The sequence below is a fragment of the Zea mays genome, chromosome 7 (genome assembly GCF_902167145.1).
Source record: "Zea mays cultivar B73 chromosome 7, Zm-B73-REFERENCE-NAM-5.0, whole genome shotgun sequence".
NCBI lineage: Eukaryota > Viridiplantae > Streptophyta > Magnoliopsida > Poales > Poaceae > Zea > Zea mays.
Window position 1 is genome coordinate 120,430,855 of NC_050102.1, and position 14,764 is coordinate 120,445,618.

General features: G+C 43.8%; 1 protein-coding gene and 1 long non-coding RNA gene across 2 annotated transcripts; one reads left to right on the forward strand and one right to left on the reverse strand.

Moving 5' to 3' along the window:
- Positions 1–3,198: 3,198 nt before the first annotated feature.
- LOC100284454 (uncharacterized) lies at positions 3,199–5,079 on the reverse strand. Its single transcript, NM_001157349.3, has one exon. The coding sequence runs from the start codon at positions 4,868–4,870 to the stop codon at positions 3,476–3,478; it is 1,395 nt and encodes a 464-aa protein (NP_001150821.2). The 5' UTR covers positions 4,871–5,079; the 3' UTR covers positions 3,199–3,475.
- Positions 5,080–11,711: 6,632 nt separating this feature from the next.
- Positions 11,712–14,060, forward strand: LOC118472961 (uncharacterized). The gene is made up of 2 exons (XR_004851508.1): positions 11,712–12,080; positions 13,672–14,060. It is a non-coding gene; the product is annotated as an uncharacterized lncRNA (long non-coding RNA).
- Positions 14,061–14,764: the final 704 nt, after the last annotated feature.

Below are 14,764 nucleotides of genomic sequence, written 5' to 3' on the forward strand. Positions count from 1 at the left end.
CAAGACGTTGTTATCGCTTCTCCTTTCCCTAAACGAGGCGCGCCGGTCGGACCCACACAAATGGAAAAAGGCCTCGGTTCGGATGGAAGCTAGCGAGAGATTAAAAAAAAAATAGAAATCGGTACTACCTCTATTTCTCTTTATTTATCGTCTAGCAGTTTAAATTTGTGCTAAGGGACAACATATATTAAGAAATGGAGGGAGTACAAATTAAAGTCAATCGAACAGGCTAACTTGCTGCCCAGCCCAAACCCATCAGACCAGATCAGATCCCAAGAGCTGTTTCGTCATGTCCTGCAGTCTGCAGATGGAAAGATCAGATGCGGCGAGCGCTACTGACTGCGCTGCGACTCGTTAGGAAGACGTCCAAATCGACGGTGAGTTGCGCTCCCCATTTCCTTCCGCAAACAAAAAAAAAGAAGCACAAGATCAGACGTCACAGTGTTCGGCCGATCTCGCGCGCGTGCTTGTTTCGGCCAGCGCTTATCCGAACAACTGGATGAATCGGGAATGTCCAGCGGCTAACCAACTTCGAGCGTGAAGCTTACCTGTCATCAGTGTCCAAATCAGTAACTTGGGGGAGCTGAGAAGCAGCAACTACAGACTACATGCGTAGGGATAGACGGACCGAGTGCCGACAGTGAAGCTTCTCGCCCACCGCACCACGCCGGCATGGCATCCCATTAATAATTGCTCGTCCTAAATTAAATATCGTCGGGTCAGGACATAGAATATCTGGTGCACATAGAAGACTGGTGCACATGGTGCACATATTAAATCATCACCACTCATTTTAGATCTAAGAGCATCTCCAAGAGTACCCAAAAACACCTCCTCCCAATTCCTATTTTAGGGAAAAGTCAAAAAAACTCGCTCCAACCGTTCCTCATCTAGCCTCCCTATTCGTCCGCCGGCGAAAACAACAGGCCGCACAGCGCAAAAATTCGCCGCCATCTCCTCCTCCCAAAACCCAAATCCCTGCCTTTCCTGCGCGGGCAGCATCTTCCTAGTCGCAACGGCGATCACCTGGATGTCGTTGGAGCCCTGCTGCCCTGGGGATAGGCACATGGTCCAGGCAACAACAAATGGCGGCGTACAAAGGTGAACGGCAATAGAAAAATGGCGGTGCAGGCAGGTACGGTGGCAAATAAAATTCATGTTAACGTGGCCTGGCAGGAACTTTTGTGGGCCCTCACCAACAATTTGATTATGTATTTAAGAATATATTGGGAGCTGTTGGAATCCTACCATTTTTTTAGAAATTAAGAGTTTTAGAGAGATCCCAATACTTATATTTTGGGAGATTTTTTTTGGGTACTCTTGGAGATGCTCTAACGTCTCTAGTTGATTATTCAATTTACAAATAACACCTTCCACCACTACACACCACTACGTTGAAGGGTGTCTTTAGTAAAATGTACCAAACAACTAGAGACGTTAGATCTAAAATGAGTGGTGACGATTTAATATGTGCACCAATGTTCCATGTGCACCAGATATGTTGTCTATCTGTTTACCTACTTGTTCCATCCTTGCGTGCTCCTTGACGACGTCAATGGAGCGCTGCGGGGACGTGCATCCAGCTGCCCGTTGAGAAACTCCCTGCACGACTCGAGTGTGTGGGTCCTCTGTTCCATTGTCAACTCCCATGATGCTAAGCGAGTCTGGTAGGGGGAGAAAGAGATTCCCAATGAAAAATACGGAGTAAGGGCTTTTTTAGAACATAGGAATTCTAGATAAATCATATATGAATATGAATCAATTTATTTTCATAGAAAAACATAGGAAAACAGGAAAAAAATTATTGTAATCCAAATGAGACCTAAGGCTGTCCGTAGCCAGGAGCTGCAAGGAGTGGGAGTACGCTATGAATATATCGTTAGATATCCAGTACAAAAAAAGTTGCAGCGAAGCACTCTATCGGTCACTGTAAATCTAGAGAGGGCCGGGGAAACACTATTTCTAGGGTCACATTCTCTCCTACTGAAAAAACGTCTCGTACACGTTTTAAGAGATGGAGAAGAGAGGAAATCGGCAGTGATAGGGAGAGAGTCGGAAAGAAATAATATATTATATAGTAGTTGGTATATGGAGTGAAGATATAGAATAAACATGGCTACAGAAAATTACAAAATTACAGTATAGAGTAGAGAATCTTGCTAACAAAGATACAATATTTATTTTAAGTATAAATTTAGAGTATTATGAGTGCCGATAGTCTAAGTCTATCTGCACTCAATATACTCTAAAGATATGCTAGAGTGGTTTGGATGGCCTTGTTTGCTTGGAATCTTTTTTCCATGACCATTTTTTATGCGAATTATTTGGTATAAACTACACGAAGAGAGGCAATCAAATCATATTGTACAACATTCTTTATGTAAAGTATATTACTTTCGTACTATCTGATTCTGATAGTTTGCTCACTTTATTTTTCTCAAATAATATCATATCGGTGGTGCTCTCTTTTTCCTTGTCAATAGTACACGCAAGCACAATTATTAGGTCCCAGCCAAAAAAAAAGTGCAACAATAATTTCACTTGTGGGTTGGCAAAGGGCGAAAGGCCATTTGACTACTATATATTACTCGACATAATGAGTTGTGCATCTTAACTAATCGAGCAAAAAAAACCAAAAACAAAGACAGGGCCATAACCAATTTCAAATAGGACACAGGAGGAACCACTACAATGATCAACTTCGCAGGAAAAAGATTCTGAGAAAAATATCAAATAATTGTATGGACCTTAAGACTATTCTCGGTCCCAAGTATCATATACTCCAATATCCAAAAATACCACATAAGATAAAAAAGTATGATATTGATACAAGATACACTCCCTTTATCATATTTATATGTTTTAATTATTTAATTGGTGTTGTCTATAAAAATAGACCTCAGTAATATTTTGTGTGTGTCATAACCTAAGATATCATGTGAAAGCAGTATCTTACTTAAGATAGCTTTTATCTTCCTCCTATTAAATACCTTGTCACATTAGCAAAAAAAAAATCCTATCGTGTAATTACTTTTGTAACACCGAAATTTCCACCTAGCTCATTGAACATCGAAGACTTGTATGAATATCCATTGCTGATTAAGAACAACCTAGATCCTGTGAAAATGACATAGTAATAATTGATTTAATTGGTAGAATCATCCTGATGGGAAAAAATATATGGGGACCAAAACTAAATTTGATCACGGGCAAAATTTTGTATGCACACATCTCCAGAAAATACAGGTTATGATCGTACAAAACTTGGCAAGTCGATCGAAAACTCCCCGGCTCGATTCGACTCTTTCCTTCCTGTACAGCATATGGCACACAACGAACTAGCCACCATGGCAGTCTCGAAGCAACGACGAGAACTTGAAACTTTACATGCTATAAAAAGCTGGTGCCAGTGCAGCCGTGTTTAACTCCTACGCAAAGTTGCTACAACTTCCACGTGACAGACGGGGACGCTTGTTCACGCGGTGCCGACGGCGGCGGCGGGGCTGTCGCCCTGCCACGCCCAGACGATCTCCGTGAGCCCCGGGCGGACGTCGACGGCGCAGAACTTGTTAAAGTCCAGCGCGTCCCCGGCGTCGTGCACGAACTCGACCACGGTCACGTCCACGGCCACCTCGAGCACCTCGGCGGTGGCCGCGAGCCGTCCGTTCGTGCCCTCGGCCTTGGCCTCCATCCTCACCTTCCAGCCTTTCCCCCTGGTGACCTCGAATCCTAGGGCGCGCGCCACGGACTCCAGCTTCTCCACCACGGTGGCCGCCGGCGCGCGGGCCGTGAACACGGTCGCGGTCTTCTGCTCGCTCTCGAACAGCCCCGACAGGTCGAACCCGGAGGACATGGACGAGATGAGCTGGAACGCGTTGCACGACCGAGGGGAGGTGGCGCCAGAGTGGTTGCTGTTGCTGTTGTCGTCGTCGTCGTTGTCGAAGAGGGCAGCGCCTTCGTCCAGCTGCTGTTTCTTGGGCGTCACCGGGGGCGAAAGGACGGGCGGCACGAAGCCCTTCCTGAACCACGGCGTGCACATGATCTCGGCGATGGAGGCGCGCTTGGCGGGGTCGACGACGAGCAGGCGCGCGATGAGGCGGCGCGCGTCGCCGGAGACCCAGGGCGGCACCTGGTAGTCGGCCTTGAAGATCTTCTGGTACAACTTGACGTAGTTGTCGTGCTGGAACGGGAGGAAGCCGCAGAGGAGGACGTAGAGCACGACGCCGCAGGACCAGAGGTCGGCGCGGGCGCCGTCGTAGCCGCGCTTCCTGAGCACCTCGGGCGCGACGTACGCGGGGGTGCCGCACTGCGTGTGGAGCAGGCCGTCGTGGCGCAGCTGCTCGGGCAGCGCGGCCAGCCCGAAGTCGGTGACCTTGAGCCGCCCCGCCTCGTCCAGCAGCAGGTTCTCGGGCTTGAGGTCCCGGTGCGCGACGCCGCGGCGGTGGCAGAAGCCGACGGCGGCGACCAGCTGCTGGAAGTAGCGGCGCGCGTGGTCCTCGTCGAGGCGGCCCCGGGCCACCTTGGCGAAGAGCTCCCCGCCGCGCGCGTACTCCATGACGACGAAGACGCGGGAGCGGCTGGCGAGCACCTCCCGGATGCCCACCACGTTGGGGTGCCGCACCATCCGCATGATGGAGATCTCCCGGCGCAGCTGCTCCACCATCCCCTCCGTGCGCCGCAGCCGCGCCTTGTCGATCACCTTGATGGCTACGCTGCAGCTGTGGCCCGTGCCGGCGCCGGCGCTCAGGTCCCTCGCGTAGTAAACCTTGGCGAAGGTGCCCTGCCCCAGCAGGCGGCCCAGCTCGTACTTGCCCAGCACCAGCTTCCGTTCCTCCTCTCCGGGCTCCGCTTCCCGCCCTGATCTCGCCATGCTCTCTGCTGCTTACTGTTTACTAGTGCTCCGGTAGCTGGCTGCTTCTTGTTTTGCTGTTGCCGCTACTGGCAGCTCCGGGCGGCCGGGCGCTGCTGATTTAGTGGCGCGTGGGAACGTGGCGGGCGCGGCACATGGTTTTCCTTGGGGGGGCCCGGGGGGACTTTGGTTCGAATGTGGGCTCGGCCAGTGCGGCACACGGGATTTGCAAAGTCGTTGGGCGCCGGGGGGCTCGCTTATTTGTATGTAGCGGTGTGGTGTGGTGTGGTACTGTGGTGTGGTGCGCGCGCGGCGGACCAACGTGAGGCGGGCACGCGGACCGAACGGGTGGGGTCGAGCCTGCGAGGAGCGGGGGTGAGGTGGGAGCTACGGAGTGGAGGCGGGAGCGAGGAAGGGCCCATGACGCGTCGGGAGCGGTTGTTGCCGGCGAGGTTGGAGCACCGAAGATTCGGGCGGATCTGCTGCCGGGTGATTGGGCCATTTCCTGCGCCCGTTCAGCGTTCAACCTTCAACGTTGTTGTACCATGGCAACCTTGGCCGGCAGCAGGTCTAGAGTTCTCGTCTAGTAGTGGAATGTCCTCATTGCCAGCGAGATTAGGTTTGTTTAGGGAGAGCAATTAGACGGGAAAGACTGTTTCCTAGTATCATGTGCCAAGAATCTGCCCTCCCATTAAGAACCAATTTGGAATGTGATTTCTCTCTATATTTTTTTGTTTTTTTTTTCTAAAAATACATTGATTCACGCAAAATTCTCGTAGAATTACTTTTATGTCCCGTTTGTTTTCTTTATCTTGAGGAATTGGAATTTTACTAATGCAATAGGCTATTTTTTTAGAATATGACATTCCACACTTTCCAAAGTTATCATATAAGAATATCTCAAATTCATGAGGTAAGAGATAAAAATTGATTCTATAAATTTACATGCTATTTTTCCGATGTACAACTTATAACACACTCTTATACTTGCTTCGCTATAATATAAATATAATATATAACTATCTCTCATATAATTTAGGATAATATACAAATATATTATATATATAAATATATGAACTTAATTAGTTTTATCTAAATTATAATTATTATAATAGAATTCAATTCCAATGAAACAAATGTGGCCTTACTTTTTTTTGTTACATTGACCATTACTAAGAATTTTTTCATAAGTAAATATGTTCCTCAATAATTGGAAGTTAACTAACACACTTACACACGTCTTTATTAACATAGGCTTGCGGAATGGACTTCACTACCGATAAAACAATCAAAAGTGGAGTAAAAAAGAGACATGCAAAGGCTACAGGCTCAAAGTGAATTATCCTACAAAGGGAAAAATACTGAACGGCCGCCGCACTAGAGATGGCAACGGGTACGTACCCGCCGGGTATTGTCTTTCCATACCCGCACCCGCGACAAAAAAATATACCCGACACAATACCCATACCCGGTTGCGGGTAGAAATGTTTACCCATACCCGTACCCGAGTGGGTATTGTTACCCGACGGGTAACCCATACCCGGCAGCCACCCGATTCAGATTAATTAAGTTAGGTAAAAAACAGTAGCAAAAGTATAAGACATCAGTTCAAATCACTGCCACGCCATTGCCTCACATAGTCACATGATTACAAGCCATAAGTTCAAAAGTTGCAGCTTACAGGCATCAGTGCATCACAGATATTTCATTACAGGCATCAGTAGTTCAGTACCAGCCTACCAGGCTACCAAAAGAACTAGTTTTTCATGCACCAAAAAAGTTACTTTACCACTACCAGCCTACCAGGCTACCAAAAGAACTAGTTTTTCATGCACCAAAAAACATGTGACCATGACACCAATCACATCATCGACGTTGCAGCAAGCAGGCAATAGGCTGTTAGAGTTTAGACTTGACTTTATTGATTCAAAGGGCAAGCTCCTACATGAACAAATTTAGAATTAGTTAGCAGTGAAGGCACAAAATTAATCAAACAAGGACAAGTTAGAAAGAATAACCTGAAGGCCCTCTTGTATGTCTTGGAGACAAGACCAAAAGGTAGCAGGTTTCTTGCTCGTATCATCAACTAGAAACACAAATGTATAAGTTTTCAGGCATGAGTATAAATAAAATATGAATTCTACAGACTACAACAAACCAATTGTATACCTTTGTACTTGTTCCGAAGCCAGTTTTGGGAACACATGAGAGCCTCCAACATCTTAGAAGTGAGCCTGCTACGATGCTCACTAAGAACTCTACCCCCGGTGCTGAAAGCTGACTCCGAAGCAACAGTTGTAACAGGGATAGCATATATATCCCTTGCAATCATCCTCAAAGTGGGATATCGAGTTCCCGCCACCTTCCACCAATCCAACACATTAAAGTTTTTTGTTTGCATGCTCAACATCTCTTCATCCAAGTAGCGGTCCAATTCTGATTTAAACCCCATGTTTGCTGGCTTCCTACTTGCAACACGTGCACTAATGGAAGATAAGTAGTCATCATTGTTGCTAACTATAGGAGTTGATGTTTGGCTGCCCTCTAAATCCTCTTCTACATGGTACTCACGCATCAAGTCAGCTAACAAGTTCTTAACATCATTAACACTGTCCTCACATGCTTGACCCGATATTCCAAGTAAATCCTCATAACAAATCAACAACACTGTGGTCTTGAATCGGGGATCAAGAAGAGTTGCAATGCCCATTAACCCTTGTATGTCAGTCCAATACTTATCAAACTTGGTTACCATATTAGCTGACATGGCTTCCACTAATGGGTTGCCACAAGTCGACCATTGCCTAATTTTCTTTCTAATCTCAGCAATTTTAGTGAAGTAGATGTTAGCTGTGACATAATCTGTCCCAGAAAAAAGTTCAGTGATATTATAGAACAACCTAAGCCTTTCCACAACATCCTCTGCAAATTTCCACTCCTCCTCAGTTGGCAAAGATGTGTACTGTCTATCTACACGGCTTGCTCTAACAAAAACAACCTTGTAGGGCAATGCACTTTCTAGCATGCTAAAGGTAGAATTCCACCTAGTCCTACAGTCAAGTCCAATCTTTTTCTTGCCAACAACCTTGACAAACTTAGCTATTTCCTCAAACTTTTCAACCCTTTTAGGTGTGGCTGTCCAATAAGCTACGCTGTCACGGATGTTCTCAATTGCATCTTTCAACTCCTCTAACCCATCCTTTACTATCAAGTTAAGAATATGCGCAGAACAGCGCATGTGTAATAATTTACCATCATTTAACAACTTATGCTTTCCAATGTTCCTCACAAGTATAGGGATTACCGCATCATTTGTGGTGCAGTTGTCTAGAGTAATTGAGGATATCTTTTCATCAAGATTCCAATCAACCAAGGATTCATATAATTCATCACCAATGACTGCAGCGGTGTGAGGAGCAGGTACATAAATGAACCTACAAAATAAGAAAACATATGAGAAACAAGCAAAATAAGGAAAATATGACAAGCAATCAGATCTATAAGACTATTATCACCTCATGATAATGTTTCTAAGGGTCCAAGATTCATCAATGAAGTGAGCAGTAATAGCCATGTAACCTCTTTTTTGATTATCAGAGGTCCATAAGTCAGTGGTGATAGCAACTCTTGATTGAATTCCAGCCATATACTCAATTGCTTTCTTTCTCTCCAACTCATATTGTGCCATAATATCAGATCTAGAACAAAAGCAAAATCATTAGGAAATACATTTTAGCTAGAAGTACAACTAGAAGTCACAACTCTAATACCTTATAGTGTTCCTTGTCCCAATCCTAAAAAGTGGCTGAAGTGCACCAACAAACCTTCGGAAACCTACATGGTCAACCATGCTTAAGGGGTACTCATGAAGTACTATCATTGCACTAAGTTCTTGTCTAGCTATGTCTTGATCAAAGGTGTAATTCTCAACTGAAACTGTCCCAGCATCTGTTTTTCCAAACCTCAAAGAAGCCTGTGCCATGGTCTTTCCATTAACCTTGATCTTCTTTTGCACACAAGACTTTAAATGGAGACGAAGGTGGTTAGTCCCATTCTTTGATGATCCTGAAAGCTTCTTGGAGCAATAGTTGCATTTTGCATGTACATTGCCTCCAATCCGCACTTCTGTGAACTCTTTCCAAACTGCTGAAGTTCGTTTCCTCTTGGACCCAGCTACAACATCTTCGTCCTCTTCATCCTCATCGTCTATATCAATTGGCTCTGAATCGTTGATAGAATCAGTGACAGATGGTGACTCTTGCATAGGTGCTTCAGATGCTGGACACTGACTCTGGTTGCTTCCATCACTCCCACTAGTTGTAGACATTTTTCTCAGTCTGTAGAAATTAACAACTAAATATCATACAAATCTGTCGACCTCCATCAATCAAAAAAATACTAACAACACATAAATATTCTTACCGATGAGGCCGACTAGCACCAGCCTTTACGTTGTGTCGACCTCCAGGAGCGAATGTGACACCCTTTGGCTTGCCCACACCCGCGCCGTCCTTTGCCGGAGTAGGAAGCGCAGGAGACGAAGAAGAAATAGCAGGTGCTTTTGGGTCTCCGTCGCCGTTGCTGCTCTTGTCCTTCGGATCCGGCAGGCGGTGCTCGGTCGAAGTGGCAGCGGCGTCCCTTTGGGACGGCGGGGCGTCAGCAAAGGGCGAGACGAAGATGCGGTCATGCGGAGCTACAAGGTTAAGACGAGGAAGAGGAACGAGGTTCAAGAAGAAGCATCACCGGTCGTCGTCGTTTGTGGTGTCATTGGTCACCGCCATGGATGCAGGAGCAGGATGCCTCCGCCGTTCAGGCGCTCAGCGACTCAGCAATCAGCATGGGGAGTTGGGGATTGGGCGACTGGCGCTTGGGGTTTTGGGAGAGCGAGCACCGAGCTGCCGACCGAGCGTCCGAGGCTCCGAGCGGAGAGCCAGCGGCGGCGGCGTGGGTTGGGGCTTGGGGAGAGCGAGCTAGGGTTTGCTGTTTGCCTGTTTGCAGTTTGCTTGACGCCTTGACTGGTCCGCAGACGGAAGCGGCGTAGCACAGGCTGACAGGCACATGGGCACTCCAAAGGCTGAAGTAGTCGCGTGCGTTTTAGGCCAGGAATCCAACGTCACGCACAACTTGAGTTGAGGCCCACTTGTCAGCCACTTAGCCTGCTTGCATGTGTATATTGGCCTGTCCGCCTGTGTATATGAATTGACGGGTAGAAATTACCCACGGGTAGACGGGTATGGGTACTACGCAGCCGAACCCGTACCCGATATACCCGATGGGTATATGATTTTGTCCAATAACGTACCCGCGGGTGATAAAATGCTTCCACACCCGCCTCTATACCGGGTAAAACCCATCGGGTTTGCGGGTTTCGGGTACCCGTTGCCATCTCTACGCCGCACAGGGGTTGGGCTGCGGCACCTCTCCGGATTGAAGACGCGTGTCACGGAAGCGCATCTCACGGCCAAGGGATATATCTCTCCGCGACGCTCGATTTCTTCAGCTTGGCTCGGCTCCGTTTTACACCGGCTTGCTTGCATCTCCCTATATTCCCTACTTAACGTATTGTCTTCTATTTTGTGAGACAACTGCGTGCAGTGGTGAAAACGGATAAGTATACCCCGTCGGGTACCGGATATGATTAGTGTAAATACCCATTATTTCGAATACAGATTCGGGTATTTTTTATATTCGAGACGGATACGGATAATACCGGATACTGTAGCTTCAGATTCGGGTCAGATACGGAACGAGTACTACCCGGTAAATACCCGGATATTCGGGTCGGATACGGGTATCCGAAATTCGGGTACCCGTTTTCCTTTTTCTATATAATAATATAGTTATAAATTCATAACTTTTACATATAAAATCGTGTGAAGATAAAGTTTATATTAAAATTGTAGAACTCGAAGAGATCTATAACTTTGTAGTACATTAATTTTTTGTTTAAACATATATTTAGGCCAAAATTATTAAAATTATGTACAAATTTATATCAAATTAATATACTTTATCATTTTTATGTGGGGGCTTAAGATTATCTTCACGTGGGAACTTAAGGTTATCTTTTGTATAGACTATTTATTAGTATTTGTAACTTGTTTGCAATTTTCGGTCGACGCTACGTTATTTGATAGATTTAATTGTATTTTGATGATTTTCTACGACAAGAAATTAATAATATATAAATAGCCTCAAAAAATCATGAAATTTTACGGAGGCACAACATATGTTCGTTTATAACCATAAAAAATGTTTGGTTCATAAGATCTATAAGATGTCGTGTTTCTTCTATTTCACGTTCAATTATTTGTTTGAGTTACATGTGAAATCACTATAAGTATCCAAGTTTCAACATAATCAGTACTTTACTTTATCATTTTCATAAGAGAACTTAAGTTATCTTCGTATAAAATGTTTATTTGTTTTTTTAACATATTTGTAATTTTTGAGTACAACTAGAATATTTTATGAATTTTTAATATTGCGGTGTTGGTTCTACAATGTCCTTGTAATTAGTAACTTTGAACTGCATAATGTCAATTTTATCGTTTTTCTTTTCTACATTTGATCTATCATATACATGATTATGTATTGCTTAATTTATGTATTTGTTGGGTGGTTGGATAATTAATATCATCGGGACGAACTACCCGACAATTATCCGGTACCTATCTGAGTAGTATCTGTTATCCGTTTTTTTTCGTCCGGATTATTATCCGGTTCCATCCTGTATCCGTCTCGAATCTTAACTATCTATATTTGATCTCGTATCCGAGAAAAATACATTAGTGTAGAATATAAGATAACCTTGTATGCGACCTTATCAGTCTCGTTTTAATCCCTAAATGTGTGTCGCGCGAGTGCGAACGTGGCGTTGAGGTTCGGCTCACCCTCCTCCAGCTAGCCGTCGTTGAAGGAGGGAGCGCTCGTGACGGCGCACAAGTCTGAGATGCTGCCGACCTGCCGTCGCCTGTGCCACATCTTGGTAGCGTCGAAACCGCCCCAGCATGCAGCAGGAGGCCATCGCCCCGTGGTCGCATTCGTGCCCACGTCTCCATCCTCGCCGCACTCCTCCATCGCCGCCCGCCTCCCCGACGAGCAAGCCGACGCAGAACAGAGCCGAGCCCAGCCGAAGAAATCGAGTAGCGATCTCACTGAGTTACCCAGGAGCGATGTGTTCTTTGGCCGTAGGATGCGCTTCCGTGCCACACGTCTTCAATCCAGAGAGGTGCCTTGTTTCGTTAATGTCTCTAGATACGAAGTCTGATTGATATAATTCTAATTAAGTTAATTGTGTAGTTTTATCTATTTAATTTGATAAAGTTTTATGTTGATCAGAGTCACGGATTTTGACCATCTCATTTTCACCGACGAAACAATGTTCTTTCTAGAAACGTGATATTAATTTGGTTTTGCAATTATGAGGTGTTATAACTATTTTTGAGCTTCCCCAATCATTTACCCCCTCCTTACGTCTCTCGATCCTACATTATCAGTGCATTTAACATGGATTTGCAATAGGTGATTATGCAAAGACATACTACAACACATAAATGAGTGATGGTAAGACGCCAAAAATATTGGCAATTCAACAGATATATTTAGGTTATGGTGACAATTATATGCTTTGGTAGTATTCATTGCCAATTCTAATTCTTTATATTTAGTATACATATATTTCAAGTATTTATATTTAAGCTTTATATGAATAACCATAGCACAACCCTAAAACAATATATTTAGTCTATGCGCAGAGTTTATGTCATAACTATATTTTTTTGATAATCCCATTATATATAGCAAACTGAAATACAAAGACCATTCCTATGACAAAAGCAATATCATCAATTCATCAGTGGCACCCCCTAAGGAGAATGATGACAAATATTTCTATGATGTCCTACAAGATATAAAATTAGAAATGGCCAAAAATCATTCTAACTATATCCACTCTACATTTTGTATTGTCTTGAAAATAGAAAAGCTCCATACCATATTTCAAGTAGTACTAGAAACACATTCCAAATCTTCAAATATAACTTTTATTCATACTCTTATACACATCTAGCATTTAATTGTCATGTGGGAGTATGAAATAAAACATGATACGATACATATATCTTCTATAGTAACATGATACAATATGTTGTTTGCACTCTAGAGAGTCATTCACGTTTTCTAACTATATTTGGATCCATTAAGGGAAATTTGTATTTGTACCAATAAAATATTACAACTTTAGATACATGTCATTGACTTATGTGAGGTTCACATAAGTCAATGACATATGGAGCCAATGGTATATATCTAAAGTTGTAATCTTTAATGGTATAGATCCCATTATTCCACCATTTAAATAAGTTGTTGGAGGGTATTTAAAAAAACTTTATTCATATTAACTATAAATAATATAGAGTCTCCTGAAGTTGCGAGCATGTATAATAGAGAGACACCAAAATGGTTCTCCGAACACAAGAGACTATATTATACAATAAGTGCCTATTAGCATAGTCTATTAGTAAATGCATATATACAGAATTTAAAACAAATTTGATCAATTGTGCATACACATATTTTATCTATATATATGTTTTCTTCCAAAATTATAAAACTTACATTAAATATCATGGTACCTACAAAACCATGGTATTTAAAATAGAGTTTTTTAAAATATAATTCAACATCTCTTGGCAAAAATACTATAGTATTCTTCAATACCATGGTTTTGCCTCAAAACTCTAAAAATACTTTGTTTCCAAACACCCTCTGACATGTATTCGATGGTTGACAACAACTGGCATGTATTCGTGTTTTGACAGCAAGTGTATGAGATGGCTGGCCGAGGAAGCCCGACCCATGGGCCACCAGGAACATAGCTGCCTTCCTGGTAAATCGATGCGGTGGATTGAGAAGATATTGGCTTGGAGCAGCAGATCGATAGAACATACAAATTCGTATAAGGGAAGCGAATGTGAATGTTGTTGCTTGGGTTACAAGCTAGAGACGCCTCCCTACAAAGAGATGACTCCACAATTTTTTAAATACTTCCTTCAGACACCTCAAGAGCCCCTGTATTAAACACCACTATACATGTCCTAAGGATATGTACAACCCATTTAATATGGATCCCTTGAGAAGTCTCTAAGGGGCTAATTAAAAAAAGAGACTCGTCTCTACACGACTCTCCATATATATTGTCTCTTAACTACATTTATAGTCTAGTGTCTTAGGGTTATATCATGCAATCTCTTAAGGGTATGTACAATCTAGATACTACGTTGCAGTTCTCTAAGCACTAGATACACCTAAAAGAGAGCATATCCTATAGGCAAAGGACACCGGTGCTCCCATGCGCAAAATGCATCCAACCCATCCGTCCAATATCCAACGATGTACCAGTTTTTTTAATGAACAACACTAACATGGGGAGCGTGGGAGGACTTATTTGCAAAAATGTCATAATACATTAACACTGTTGGATACAGAACAAATGAATTGGATGCATTTTGCACATGGGAACACCGACGTCCTTTGCCTACAGGATATGCTGTCCACCTAAAAACCCTTCATACAACAAATTTATCTGAGTCTTGTATCTTATTCAATAGAACCTTTCAAGATACAACTCATTTATGTGGGTTACATGTGTAGAACTGTATGTAGACTTAGAGAACCGTGCTAGAGACATAGCTTCACCAAGATATGTCTCTTGTGTTTATTTTACACTTGCCTCCTTGATACCTCCTAAGATATAGGTCAATTATATGGGTTGTACACATGCCATAATTATCTACTCCCTCCGTCCCACAAAGCAAGTCGTCTGGAGATTCAAATTTGTCCCACAAAGCAAGTCGTTTGGCATCCAAGCCCCGCCACCATCTTTTCCCCACCATTTTTCTCGATCGTTTCTCT